This window comes from Saccoglossus kowalevskii, chromosome 6 (genome assembly GCF_978046115.1).
Source record: "Saccoglossus kowalevskii chromosome 6, keSacKowa6.1, whole genome shotgun sequence".
NCBI lineage: Eukaryota > Metazoa > Hemichordata > Enteropneusta > Harrimaniidae > Saccoglossus > Saccoglossus kowalevskii.
In genome coordinates, this window is record NC_140646.1 from 38,388,507 (window position 1) to 38,404,449 (window position 15,943).

General features: G+C 34.3%; 1 protein-coding gene and 1 long non-coding RNA gene across 2 annotated transcripts in view; both read left to right on the forward strand.

Annotated features, from left to right (window-relative positions):
* Positions 1-284: 284 nt before the first annotated feature.
* Positions 285-15,943, forward strand: part of LOC102801194 (mdm2-binding protein-like) — a 28,128-nt gene continuing 12,469 nt past the window's right edge. Inside the window, exons 1-9 of the mRNA XM_085500700.1 lie at positions 285-393; positions 2,002-2,058; positions 2,844-3,021; positions 4,494-4,555; positions 4,858-5,135; positions 6,134-6,253; positions 13,110-13,211; positions 14,587-14,681; positions 15,648-15,853. Coding sequence (XP_085356826.1) covers positions 348-393; positions 2,002-2,058; positions 2,844-3,021; positions 4,494-4,555; positions 4,858-5,135; positions 6,134-6,253; positions 13,110-13,211; positions 14,587-14,681; positions 15,648-15,853 — 1,144 coding nt within the window. The 5' untranslated portion in view covers positions 285-347. The remainder of the gene's footprint in view (positions 394-2,001; positions 2,059-2,843; positions 3,022-4,493; positions 4,556-4,857; positions 5,136-6,133; positions 6,254-13,109; positions 13,212-14,586; positions 14,682-15,647; positions 15,854-15,943) is intronic.
* LOC146742768 (uncharacterized) lies at positions 6,776-9,077 on the forward strand. The gene is made up of 2 exons (XR_014929734.1): positions 6,776-6,876; positions 8,829-9,077. It is a non-coding gene; the product is annotated as an uncharacterized LOC146742768 (long non-coding RNA).

Consider the following 15,943-nt stretch of genomic DNA (forward strand, 5'->3'; position numbering starts at 1 on the left):
ATAGAGTACATAATAATTGGTGATCGGTAGACGTTTCGAGCAATGGCTCTTTATCGATTGCATAGAAGAAAATATATACTTTCTGCTTTGAATTTACTCCCTTCATCTATGTAACATGAAAATATAAAAATAAAAAAAAAATACAATATTGGGGGGGGGGGGGGGGTTAGTGCTACCAATAACAACTCCAGCAGCGGCGTTCAACTTTAGTGCGTACTCTACTTGTAGCGGAATCCCTTTGGTAATTTACATATCGTCAAAGACATGCGCAGTTAGAACATCCAATATGGCGTTCATTCGCGGGAGTTTTGTATTTGGTGTAAAGGATTAAGTGACTGACTCCAAACATGGAACGATATCTGATGGTCTTGGTTGCCAATCGAATTAGTAACGGTATGTATAATAATTATTTCCAGTTATTCTCTGCTACATGGATTGGTGACAAATCCGCGATATTTGCGGAGGTCGAGTGACATCACGATTATCAACTGAGGCTAATTTTAATTTTTATGACCTCACCACTGATCCAAAACTTTGTACCAGTACTGTCTTGGTCAATGACCGTTCTAGAAATTGTTAGTGGTATGCGCCGTAAAGGTTTAGAAGCTCAAAGTATCGATCACAGTCATTGTTCAACACAATTGGCAACTTTATTCTGACCATCAGTGGCAGACTCTTCGACTGACATGAATGAATGGTTAAAGCGCAGTCACTTGTATCTCAATATGTTGTAGTGATCATTCCACTCGCACCCCCCCAAAGAAATTCCTCAAATCAACATGGCAAATCTTATTTTTCAAATGTTGACATATTATCAACATTTTTCCTCACGTGGTGTGAGCATTCGGATTACAGTTTTCAAATACAACCAGTACGAGTAGGTGATTATCTGTTAAGTGTGAGATCTCGCATATTGCGTGAAAGACGCAGACCGCTGCAAAAATCAAATGATTTGATTCTGAATATTGTTTTATAGCTTAATCACAAAATGCTGATCTTTCAAAAGAAAATATAGTGTAGCAAAATTTTTTTATTTCATTTTTATTGTTTATATATAATTATAGTTTACCTCATTATGTGTGTGTGTTCTTATTTTCATCATAAAAATAGTTTACAATCATACATTGTTGTATAGTATCTGAGAAACTCTGAATGAGTGAGTGAGAAACCCTATCCAAACTATACTGTTACTCATGAAGTGAGCTGTTCATATTGTCTGTCAACACTCTGTTCAAGTTTATTGTAATAGAACATTACTAATAAAAGAAAACTCATTTAATCATAATTTCACTGTATTACTATATTTCAATTTTAAATTTAGAAATTTTCTGGAATTTTCTATAACCTATCTGAGTGCCTGATAATTATTTTGGTGTATAACCAGAATAACACTGTCACAGTGACTAAACACATTCAAAGTCAGTTTCAATCTGTAATTGGTAAATAGAAATTTGTGATTTTCTATTTTTGAACCATGGCCCATTCATGAGTTGAGTGTGCCTTTTGTACTTTTATTTATTTATTATATTCAAGGTCTTATGTAATGGATGTATATGATTTAGATCAGTTACTGTGTGAACATTTAATCATATACCCTAGCGGAGACTACTCCAGGCTTTATGATTTAATACATGAGGTTTATTTTTTCTCAGTCATTCATAGGATTTCAAAATGTCAAAATCACTGAAATTATTAAATCAGAATTACAAGATTGTTTATGATGACTTTTTTTGGTATTTTGACTATTTTTCAGGAACTATTTATGAAATAACCCAAATTCAGCTGTTTTTAGTACTCTACAGTAAATGATAGATGACATCACATGCTTAGGAAAAGTGGTAATATTTATGCCAAGGTGTGTGGACTTTAACACCACTACAGGACTTGTCAAATGCTCTATATAATGCTAAAATTGACGGTAAAAATATTACTATGTATGTGGTCAACTTGAACCACAAAGTTTATAATCCTGCTACAAGTATTCTGATATTCTTTATACAGAAACTACATATTCAGATTTACAACAGTTTTTAGAGGGAGGCTTCTGTACTCAAAAAGGTAAGTAAAAGAAGCTGTTCTCCCTAATCTACCCTCCTAAAAAACATGATTTTGTGAGCTGAGTACTTTGGGTGCTAATTTGGATGAGTACGGTAGTAAGGGGTGGGCTTATACTTGAAGACCACCTCAGAAAAGATGATTTTTATTTTCATTTAACATTATAACCATCTTACCACTCATGAAAAATTATCCAAATTACATCTTTTGTTCACCACACCGGGCTCTGGAAATATTACGTCTTTTAGAAGAAAAAAAAAAGGGAAACGAGTCGTCATTGATTTCCACAACACTTTTATAATGAAGAAACAAACATGTTCATAAAATTACACACATTTTATTATAATATGATTTACATACCGTCTGAATTCACGGTATAAAAATGGGTAGAGTCTGTGGGAAAACAGTTGAAAGCAAAATCTTGACTGGGATGTTTTTGATCGTATGCTCTTGATGCAAAGTACTTTCCGCCATGTTTTATTAAAACAATTTGATCTGAAACACCGTCCTTTGACCTAACAGGTCACGTCTTTCATTAACCAATCAAAATGCTATGTCATACAGATGAAATTTGTTGATTATTGATGATGTAATTATTGTTAACACAATGCGGAAGTGAATTACCGCAATGTTAAAATGTGATTTTGTGACTTGACAATAACATTTTTGGCACTTCTAAAACTACTACTCAAAACAACTTGTAAATTTATGATATTTACAACCAGGTGTTGGAGTGTTACATGTGATGGGACTTAATCACACGTAACCTGTTATTTGTTCTCTTACAGACGATGACTGCAATAATTCTTCATGTGTTTTGGACAGACATAGAACCCACTATATAAGTATTGTATTTCCTGATGCGCAACACAGTCAGCTTGCAGAATGGCGAGTGATTACACAAAGTTCAGATGTACAATGTGTTGAACTATTGAAGGAATTTAACACTGACGATGTGACATCAGAGTATGTACCATCTCCTGCATTTACAGAATTTCATTGTTATTTCGTTTAATTCTGAGCCAAAATAACTTTTGTGATACGAGATGAGTAAATACATGCTGATAACAGGTGTGGGTGATATTCGCTCACATTCGATCAGGTTCAGACTGCATGCATTGGATCGTAGGGTTACAATAAAGGAAGCGTAATTTATTCCTGACTGCACAAAATAAAATTCCAAATTTCGATAAAGAAAATAGTCAGAATAAATTCATTTTGATTATGGCAAACCATACTCTAGCACCAGCCTTAGCTGTCTTCTTAAAAAACAGCTATGGAACAAAACAGCAACAACTATCAGTGTATTAGGCCACATTTTGTGTTCTTTCTATATTCTGTATTCACCATTGGCTGCAAATTGTATTTTTTTGTTTTTGACTTGTTTTTTTTTTTTTTTTTTTATTTTAGAAAAGTTTATTTTTTGTTTTCTTTTTTAGATTGTAGTTTTTTTTTTTTTTTTTTTTTTTTAATTTCTTTCTGTAAGACCCTTTTTATCCTTTCCTAAGGATTTTATGCGTCTAATAAAAAAAAAAAAAAAAATAATGTACATTTAAACAATACACTTTATTATGGCGATGTTACAACATAGAAACTACACTGTAACAAGAAGGCAACTGATGAATACATGATAGAATGCCCCTTTTATAGGGTTCAGTAGGATTCACACCTATGGATTAAAATAAGAGGGAGACACAGTGATAGGTTTTCAATATTGATACATCGGCTTAAAATCGACCTTGCAACTGATTCCTATTGCTTTTGTGCTGTCTGTTAATTATTATTGAATGGCTTATGTAAACCGAATCTGTGTTTCTTTACATTAGAGATACATGCATTACGGTATAGTTTCAGGCATGTAACAACTTTCAATTGTTGTATCTCAGCTAATATAGCATGTAATTGAACAAAATAAAGATGAATAGATAAAGCAAAACATGATCTAATAATATAACTAAATTACGAATACGAAAGAATAAAACTGAATAAACAACAACAAATATGAATCAATGAGGAAAAACACAAGTGGATAAGCATCCACGACAACAGGGTCCATAGCATTGGGAAAATCAATTGAAAATCTTTGGATTTGTTGACGTCTGGAAAGTCTTTGAGTTTTTAAATTACAGGTAAAATAAAAAAATCTTCTTGGGAAAAATGTAAGAAAGTATGGGAAAGGTCTGGAAAAGTCTTGGAAATCATTTGGCTCTTGGTGCTATGGACCCTGAATAAGTAATGTAACATTTAGGATAATAACATGCATAGTATCTGAAAACTAGATCTTTGCTCAATAAACAGTTTATTTTCCAGCTGTTTTGTTTTACATGGATAAAACAGTGTAAACAAATCTCCTTATGCCCCTTTCTTTAATCAATGCTGTAGATTTTAGCACGCTTACAGTCTGTGAAAATCATTAATAACAACACTCACTCTTTCAGGATTGACTCAAAATATTTAGATGATACATTACATGGACTGGCCGATAAATTACCAGTAACAGGTGAGTGCCCATGGACAACGAACGGCATCTCTTTTCATTTATATCTGGATCATAGATCTAATGTTAGATAAAAAGGATAGATTTGCTATATGCCTGATTTAATTATTCACAGCCTCATGGATGGATGTATTTTACTCAGAACATGGACAGTACTAATGGTTAGTACCTTCCATGCTCAGAGTAAGTTTGTGGGTTTTCAGCCACCGTCGTCTAGCCTGGCTGAATGAGGTTAATCCCCATGTATGGATGTCTCAATGTATGCTCCTATGTCTTTTCAATGATTTTTTTTCATTTATTTGTAGGTTCTTTCCTGTTAGATGTTGTCTGGATATTTGATGCATCATATTTTCCAATCCATGAACATTTATATTTGTTTGGATCTCTTCGTCGTCTCCAGGAATGGCACAATGCCAATATTACTGTGCTATGTACTTCAGACAGTCAGACTGCTATAACATCCTGGGTTTCTTACTTAAATGCAACTTGTAGGTTATTACAAGATGCTCATATCAATGATATGTGTCTATGCACAAGGAGAGATGTTGTTTGGAAAGGCACTGTAACTTTACATGAATCAAAGGTAATGTTATTGTTCTTTCTTTATTAATTTAATAAGTTAGTCACATGATTTCGCCGACATCTTTGGTTTTCAACAAAAAATACCAAAAGTTTGGGCATTTGTTTGTCATGAATGCTTCAATCGCGGCATTTGTTTCTCAAAAGTGCTATAAGTGATGAACTTGATATTTTGCATGTATTATACATGACCATAGCTTTTTATGAGAACAAAAAATAGTTTTTATCAGTTTGGGTGTCATCTTGGATTTTTGGCAAAAATTACCAAACAATTTGGAACATTTGTTTCTAATGAATTCTTCAGTCGATCTACTTGATATGTACACTTAGTATTATTAGAAAAATAATTTTGATCAGTCATACTGTTTGGGGGCCATCTTGGATTTTTGGCAGAAATGGTCACAATTTGGAGAATTTGTGTCATTTTTGTGCCTTAACCAATGAACTTTAATATATCAGTGGATACATATTGGGGCATATTCAACCTTCAAACTTGGCTTTGACAAAGTAGCTCTGCAGCTTTAATTTTTATTTGTAGTTAATTAAGAAATCTTCAGTGTCTATTTCTACCAAATTTATTACCAAATTAGTTGATTTTTTTGAGATACAAAAGCTGCTACAAATTAATAGTCTATCCGACTTCTTCAGTGTGTGTGTTTACAGATATTTGTTCCTAAACGTGTCTAAAATCTTGAGCTACAACAGCAAAATCTTTCTGTAGAACTGCTAATTCTTGCTCACTCAGAAGTAAAGACACTAGTCATCACTTGCAAGATCAAGTGTCACAAACAGTCACATGATTGCCTAGCAACCAGAAATTATTTTCCATACATGTGTAGTTTCAAGTACATGTACGTAAAACTGATGATGAATGTTAATACACAGCTTCAGGCTTTTCAAATAATGGTAGACCAGTCACGGTTTTATGAAGTTTTTTTTCTCAGCATTTTGAACAATAATTATAATTATTTTAAACTGGCAATGATTCATCTCCTACTATAGGGAGTAAACTCTGTGGCCATTCCTGGATTTGTTCTTACAAGATGCAGTGAAGAAATGGATAAACATGATTCAAAATTCAGGATCATACTAAGGGAAGAAAAGGGATCATCGTTGGATGAGGTGAGTTTGCTTATTGAGAACATATACCACTGAGATTTTTGAGATGTGCTTGATCTGAGAAACAGATTACAAAAGACTGGGGTATATCATTTGTGAGTATTGAAATTCAGCATGTGCAAGTGATTGTTGTAATATTTAGGGAATAAAATATGACATTATGCCCATTATTAGTCCCCGTTCAGGCGCAGCCTGAAAAGAGGACTTATAATTCAGGTTTTGTCCTTTTTAGCCCCCGCCGGATCTGTGATCCGGGCGGGGGGATTAATTTGGGTTGTGTCTGTGCAATGTGCGTGCACATTTTCATGTTACCAGCTTTTTCTCACACATGTGTGATCCAATTAAGTTCAGAGTTGGTACAGAGACAGAAATTGATGGTGCTATGGTGCACATCAAGTTATTTTTTCGATTCTTCAAAGTTTCACTGTGTTTTTCCTTGATTTTTAACATTTTTCCTTCAAAATCCGACTTTTCCCGAAATTACCTGATTTTAATCCGAGTTTTGATGACGCTTACGCAGTTCTCGTCTCGGTGGAAATCAGTCAATTTTGTGAGGATATTGTATCCCGGAATCTTTATTTGCGCAACGCTTCTATGGACAAAATTGTGTCTCGTCAATTTCAAAGGTAAGAAACTGTGCTTGTTATGGTATTTATACACTTTGTATTATCGTTTGTGTCTCCGGTTTGGTGATCGTGAGAAACTATTGCTAACTGGCGAGAGTTTCGCCAGAAAAACTGCCTTTTTATTATGGTTGTAGGAACTGATCATGATTATGTATTGTGTAAATTGAAAGTTTACCTCGTGACTTAAGAGGTTTGCAGTGCTCTCACCGAGATTCAAACGTCGTGGTGGTGTCGGCGCAATGCTGCTCTGAGACGCTTGCCAGACTCTGCCTCGCTCAAAATCATTATCGCCATGCTTGATTTCCGCAACATTTACATTTGTTTATGATTTCCACAGCTATTGTTCTACGAGATGCGTCCTCGCTGTTCATAAACAGCCATGAACAAGTTTAGTTGGGTCAGCATGTACTCATTGAAAGTGTTGGTTTATTTACGTAATCCACTGATCACGCAATAGGCGAAGTTAAAAATATGTCGCTACTCAGGAGAGCTTGCCCACAACGCTAAATGTCCCAATATAAACGTACCGGTACGTTTTTTTTTTCTACAGAAAAATTCCATCCGGCACATTTTTATTTGGGACGGTACGTTTATTTATTTTTCTAAATCCGATTAAAAAAATCCTTCCTTTTTCCCCATGAGAAACGAAGCCAAAAGATCGCACTAAAACATCGGTAAATCTGGTCTTTCGTGTTGCTTTCACCATGAGGTCGCTGAACTGTCATATTTAAATGCTTTATGGTAATTTGAGCACATGGGCACCATCCAGCATTTTGATTGGTTGATTAGCGACTTGACCTATCTGGTCATTATAAACACGCGTCGTGGGCATGGATAACATGGCAGATATTGTCTCATCGAGCGTTAACATGTAACCGAAAACATTTGCTTACGATAAAACTAAGTTGAATTTTACTTGCATTTCATAACAATTCAACGAATTTATTTTTTGTACGTTAATATAATCACTACTGAGTACTAATCAACAATTACAACACTTCGAAAACAAGTAAGCTACCGTACCGTGCTACCAACAAAAAAATAATGCATAATGAATATAGTGAATATTTGTTGTTGTCATGTGAACAGTTTTTTTGATTGACTGTAATTTTCCAACATTCCATGACGTCTATTGTAGCACCAAATTAGGGCTTTTCACTCCTCCTTGACGCCTATTTAAACGATTAGACGGCATCTTGTCGCCAGCCACGAATGTCACACTAGACGAACTTGATCGATACTGCCGACTATTCCATGCATTTTTTATCGACGCACGACGACACGCAAATCGAGAAAAGTATTGTCCTTGCAACAATTTTGCGCAATACGTCACCACTATACAGTGACTGATTTTAATTTTTATTCAACATTAAAACAAACTACAGTGAATTGTTCTATGGTCGTATACAAATAAAATAAACTACATTAAGATACAGTAAAGTTAACCAACTAAACAGAATGCTAAATAAAGCTAAATAATATTACAAACACGTATAGAATCACAATAAACTTGTACGATACAGTACAATACAATACTCTAACTACTATTGCTAAGGAGTGGAAAATCACATTCACATTAGAGTCATAACTATGGAAAGAATATTTTTATATTTGGTGGAGCTGCTCATATATCATGAGCATACATTTTTGTATGTACTGTGCAGTTTCCCAGCCAGTCAGACTACTTCGCTACTTCGCTACTTCATTACATCTTGCAGCCTTTCAAACAGTATATTGCTAGAAATGCATCAATTGTTGTCCATGTATATTCCCAATTGCTCAGTGAAAACTTGCAATTTCTTTCTGGCTGGTATAAATATATTAAGTAATATATTTTCGTACTGAAAAGACAGTACGAAAATATCTTTTTTAATTAAATTTAACAGCTAATGGGAGCATATATGCTACAATCTCTGCTTACTTTTGACTAAATGTTTTTTTGTTTTTTTCAGGTGCAGAGCCAGAATTTTTTTCTCGGAAAGCAAAGCCACTGAAACTGCATATACAATGTATTACAAAAGCATACTATTCGCTGCATGTCTGACAATTGTATAAAGTTTTGCAGGTCGTCTTTTTTTTTTTTTGAGAAGTGCTGTCAACCAAAGCATAAATATGTGTTTCTCTGTACATAAAAGTTCAATTTCACATGATTTGTTAATATTAATGTATGATAATAAAAACTTGATAATATTTTTTCTTGATTCTTGCACTTTATTTGTATCATTGTCATATGAGAAGTACTCTTGTCCTTAGTTATTTAGAGATATTGAAACTAATTCAGGGCCATAAACTACATGTAGATCTGTACATGAAGTACATGGGAAGTAAAGTTGTTGACACAGGTAATGTACACCAAGGATCATTGCAGTTTCTCAGTTCTTCATCTGGTGCTAGTACTTGTATGACAAACGGTATCTTTGCTCTGTTACTGTTTGAAATATCAGAAGTTTTTCGCTGGAACAGTTCTGTGATTGACGGTGTTCTTGTATTAGGAATACAGTTGTACAAAGAAGTTTATCCAAACAGACACAACACTGACTCTTCAACATATTTGCAGATCTGATTTGCATACTTGCATGTCATTTTACCTGTTGTACTTGTTTGTTGCTCTCTGGTGTTCTTGCTGAGAATGCCATAGAAATCATGTTTGCCAATTTACATCCAAACCAAAAACTGGACAAATTATATGTTGCAACTTTCAGTGTCATTCATGCCCTGTTTGATTGGATAAAGTTTTACGACTTGGAGGCCATTTTTTCCCTCAAAAATCTAAAAAAAACAAGCTTTTTCTAGCTGTTAACAGCTTTTTCTCAGATATGTCATCCAGTTTTGTTCAAAGTTGGTACAGGGACAGGTAATAATTGTTTACAAGTGCACATCGCATTATATGTTTAACAAGTTATAAATTGTCTCAGAAAAGCCAAATGAATAAATTTTTACCCCACCCCCTAAAATTGTAACACATCAATTCTGAACATTTAATAACAGAATTTTAATACAGCTCATAATGAATTAATTCACTCTGACACAAACTAAGTTCAATATAAGTTTTTAAATTTTTTTCTGAGCGGGGGCTATGACATGGCATGTCATGTCTTGTTCCGTCTCCAACATTTTCTCAGAAATTCTACAGCAGGTATCAGTGAAACTTGGCAGGTTGATGAACAAGTGTCTTCCGAGTATGCACGTAATTTTTTTTCCAGATCTGAAAATCCCAAGTGGGTCTTTTTCACGATTTTTATCAAAAATTACCTCTCCCGGCAACATTGACAGAACGTCTGTGCATGCTCAGAATAAATTAATTACTGTAAAATACTTTATTTTTGCTTGCAACATTTTTTTGCTATATTCGCTGAAGGAATGTTTCAGTTAAAATAAAATCCAGCGAATATTCCCTTTTTCCTATATTTTACAGTCAAACTTGTCAAAAATCAATGAAAATAAATTCAATACAAAAACAGCCAGAAAGTCTTTTCAGCGAATGATAATTCCAGCTGAAATAAAATATTTTGCAGTAGATTAGATCTGTGAGTAACGCTACAGCACGTGATTTCTCCATTGCGTGCAATTTATTATAGTACTGTTTATACATGTATTCTGTTCGGCTCAGTGGTCTCATTCACTAGTTACTAGAAGAACTAGTAACCTTATTTGATTTCAAGAACTTCAAGAAGGCGGCATAAGAGACGTGTTTGCAAAGGTAAGTTCTCCAGTTTCTACAAAATTGAATGTATTTTGGGGTACGATTGGTGTACATTCCGTGACGTACGTACGGACGTGAATATTATGATGATTGCCAGCTTTATATTCTTGTGAAAAGCCAAAAAAGCAAACAATTGTCTCCAATCTACGAAACTAGTTTGTAAATTGTATACCCTGTCAAATTATTGTACACGGACGATTAATTCATGGGGACATAGTTTCAAGTTAGTAAATCGTTATCCGGTCTTTTGCTTGTGACGCGATTTCTGAAATATCCACAACTCGGGGCGGGGGGGGGGGGGGGGGGGAATGTCCCTGTGTCGATCAATTTATTCATTATATAATAGTAGGTTGCATATGATTATATTCGTATTTTTATGTTGTGAGCATTAAACTGTTAGTTGTAATGAAGATTTTGCCGATCTCGTACGATTCAACAAGGCCGATGTGCAGTGACAACACGTGTATGGACGTTCGGTCGAGTAGTCTGCAACGGACCATGAAATCGCCCGGCGTTTTTTCGGCATTTTTTTTTAGTTTTTTTTTAAATATTTTAGATATTTCATTCACTCCTGGCGCCTAAAAGAGTCTACTTTATATTTTACCATAGTCATTGACACCTATTGTGAATAGCCTGAATGGGTAAGCTTCGTTTCGACAATGAGCTGTTATTTCTGCGAACAATGTTAAATTATTCTTTGAATGCTCAGTTTATATTTTGAAAACAACAAATTTTTTGATTAAAAAAAAATCATGCCGTTTTCCCTGTCAAAATCAAAGCATAAAGATCTTGCCAGAACATCGGTAAATCTACTACCGCGTTGCGTTCACCACGAGGTCACTGAACCGTCATTAACATATTTAAATGAGCCACGTGTAAATGAGAACAAGGCGGATATCTATCACTTCGCGCATTTACATTCGACCGAAATCATTCGTTTACGATGAAACTAAGTTGAATATTACTTCCAATTTATAAAAATTCAACAAATTAAATTTTTGTGCGTTATTATAATCATTACTGAATAATAATCAACAATTGCAATACTTCGAAAACAAGCAAGTTATTCACTTGTAAAACACAGAATAACCAGATTGTGCTACCGTGATCATTCGCTACCGGTACTAACCACTAAGCAATGTATTCGTGTTTGTATTTATTCGAAACTTCTTTTAGAACATACTTTACTTTTCGTTATCAACAAGATTATAAAAAAAATAATGGATGTTACAGTATGTGAATTTTTTGGGGGGATTCAATTCCAACATTTCGCGATGCCTATGAGAACCAAAGGCCTTTCACTCTTCTCTGAGTGTGACACCTAAACCAGAGGTTTTATGGTGTATAAATTGGCACTAAATGAAAAGGCCGTTGAACCTTATTCAAATTTATAAATACATGTTATTATGTATTTCATTATGAAAACTGACTAAATTAAATGTGATCTTATTTTTAATTATGATTATGATTTATATCGGTAATGACGTTTTCATCCAATATTAATTGTGCAATTGTTAAAATGCCTACCTACACATTTATTGTTTTTGTTTCTGTTGCCCTGAAATAGACATTTGTAAAAAAAAAAAAAAAAAAAAAATTTAAAAAAAATCATGCTTGATTAAAATTAAAAAAAAAAAAGATGTAGTCATGTAGCCCTTTCCTGTTACCTGTTTTCAACTTCTTCCAAAGTAAAACTGGCAAAGCCTTGTAATTGCCATACAATCATCAACTGTCGGAAAACTTGTGTTATTGAAAATCTTTATTTTGTTGTCTGTGAATTAATATAATATTTGAAATGGCGTAATGGTGCAAAATATTCTCAAACAATCAGTCTCCTGATGACACTACACTGTGCATTTATGCACAGTCAGTATCCCAATGCGCGATCACAGCTTACTAAGTGATGATTGTGGTTGAAATGGAAAACTGAATACAAAAATCCAGTAATATCTCAAACAAATTTCCATCTGCTGTGAATGCATGTTTCGTCGCATCAAATAAATAACCCAATTTTATGATAGAAGCTTGCAATCTTGTGCCATACAAGGTCAAGTGATTGAGCAATAACAAATGTGATTTTATGTATTAGGTCATTGAATGTATCCAAAAACATGGTACCAATGATTTGAAATTTCATGAGTGCTCGCGGAAGGTTTATCAATCCTGCGTATTGTCTTGTTCTTTATCAATCCTGCATTTCAGTTACTAGAATTCATACTAAAAAAATAGTTTCTGTTTTTCTTCTAATAATTCGTCCACTTTCAAAAACAAATATTTTTCCATAGTCGAAATGCTAGAAGAATACAAAACTACTGTGATTTCATAGCGATACCTGTAGGGCCATTGTCAATTAGTTCGCCTAATCAACACTGCGTTATACATAGGACTGATATTGAATCACGGAGAGTAAAATCTGGTGATACTAATCCCTAGAACCACTTAGATTGGGACATATGTCTTATGAACCCACATGTGTATGTCTTTGACTATACTTATTTTAACCTATTTTTTTTTTTTTTTTTTTTTACAGTGGTGCTGTGAACTGCTTCAATTTCGCAAGGCAATTTTTTCTGGGTTCCTACAACATGGAGTGTCAGGGACTTTATTGAAATGTTGTACACAAATTTCACAAAATCCTGAATATATCTAGAAGTGAAAATTAAATGGTTTACAGTATTTTATACCCATTAATAATGATTGAAATGCAATACTGCACTAAAAAGACTTCAAACAATTATTTGTTTCTTCTCCATTGAAGGGAATGAGCAGACCAACCTTTATCGCAACTGGCTTTCTTAATTATTACATGTACTTGCTCTGAAAACATAGCTTTTACAATTGTTTAAATTAACAGATGTTGTTCTATGTACAATGAATACATTTTAAATAATAAACCTTACTGTGTTAATAACAAATTGTATTTGACAACATGAGAATGATTCTGATGCCCAGTGGTGATGTTGAAACAAACCCAGGTCTTGGTAATATACTAAGACCTGATTAACAAAGAAGTCATGTACCGGTACATCAAGGTTCACTCAGATTTATGAATGCAGTATGACAAATGTATGACAAATAGTTTTGTTGCACTTGTGTACTCTGAGATTCTGAACATGGGTCAGTGGAAGTTTTTAGTTGTCAATACAAAACTAGATCATCGGAAATCACTTTATGATGAGTTGTAACCACAAAGAGTACATATTTATTCACCTGTTTGCAGATGTTCCTTGTACAACTTTATAATCAAATAACGGGGACTGTGACATTTCATGTCTTGTTATGTGATAACAAGGCAAATGCTGTTTCATAGCCATATCTCTGACGTGCTTTGACGGATCATGTTTGCACTTTTATTTGTGTGATGATCAGATTCAAGATGGCCGACTAGTGGTCATTTTATTTTAATAAATGCTGTTTCAAAGCCACATCTCTGACATGCTTTGACGGATCATGTTCGCACTTTTATTTGTTTGATGATCAGATTCAAGATAGCAGATTTGGTCATTTTAATGTTGAAAATACATCAAAAACAAACATTTCTGCAATTTCCTTGGTGTGCATACATTGAAAATAATGGGACTATAAAGTTTTTTTCAGATCATACTCAAAATTGACAAATGACAGAAATTTGTTATTAACAACTGCTTTTAGATTCATGTATCAGATGACATTATACATCATGTTAGACATATTAACATGCATTTGTTTTCATATTTCTGATTCAAAATGGCTGCCTAATTTCAGTTTTGTTTACAATTGAGCCAGCATTAAAATATATTTTGAATATTAACAATTGAAAATATGTGCAGCAGTACACTCAAAAAAAAAGAAATTGGCGGTGTGCTTAGCATATCATGAGGCATTGATGCTCACATAAAAATGACATTTGAAAATACACTGATAGCTGATGTTGCTGTAACATTTACCCCAATGACATTTTACCAGTCTCATGAAATAATGAAAACTGTCTTGTATATTCTTATAAAATTGAAATGTTATTTTAACAGATAACTTGCATAGTTGCTAGAAATTTAGATGTTGTCCAAGTTGTGAGATGTGAAGAAATCCCAAGTTATCTATTGTCTTCACTCAAGTATAAGCTGTATCCTTAAAAGTCTACCCTGATGTGTGTGGTAGCTGTTAAGTGTGGCTGGTGTGTGGTGGTAGTTGTTGTGTGTGATGGCTGGTGTGTGATGGCTGGTGTGTGGTGGTAGTTGTGTGTGATGGCTGGTGTATGTGATGACTGGTGTGTGATGGCTGGTGTGTGATGGCTGTTGTGTGATTGCTTGTATCTGTGGCTGGTGTGTGGTGGTAGTTGTGTGTGATGGCTGGTGTGTGATGGCTGGTGTGTGGTGGTAGTTGTGTGTGATGGCTGGTGTGTGATGGCTTGTGTGTGATGGCTGGTGTGTGATGGTTGGTGTGTGGTGGTAGTTGTGTGTGTGATGGCTGTTGTTTGATTGCTTTTATCTGTGGCTGGTGTGTGGTGGCTAATAATAATTATTATTAGAGGTTATTATGAGGATACATCGAAAGTATTGAGGTCGATGCAACAGCGTACTGTCTGAGAGCATACTTTGAGGTATCTTCGTAATAACCTTATTATTATATATCTTTTCATTTCAAGGATACATCATGGGAATGCCAAAATCCAAAAAGTTTATAACAGAATTAGCAAACTTTTTTGTGTGGAGTCTGGTCAAACCTTGGTGGCAGCCATTTTTGTTATTATTAGAAGACACTTATGCGTGTCATCATTCCATATTTGAAATTTGCATTTCCTAATATGGTAGGATGAAAATACCCCGCAAAATTGCGGCATGCTGTAACTTATGGTGTTACAGTGACAGATGTATAATAATACTGTTTATTTCCCTTTACTTTTTCCTAAGATGTTTGAGAAAAGTAAATAATATGCATTACACAATAAATTTGAAACAATAAATTTGGAGGATGCAATAGTGATGGGCAATGTGCCATGAATAGTTTAGTGTACGATGACTGATGTGCGACAGGTTGGTATGCGACAATTTAGCGTGCAATGACTGTTGTGTTCTTAACAACCTAATAGACATTTGCCATTTGAATCATTGTTTGGTAATTTCAATAAATCTAAACTGTTTTTGAAATGGTTCAATGAAGCACAGGATAATATTGGCATGCTCGTCAGATTAGAATGTAAAATATGCGATGTTGACCCTGATTTGTCTCCAAGACAAGAATACTCTACAATTCACTGGAAAGGAATGATTGTGAAGAACCCTAATGATATTAGACGTGAGTAATATAAAACAAACAATACATGTTTGTGTTGTGTATGTTGCATGGGACCCATAATGAACACACCGTAGTGTGATGACTGCAGTG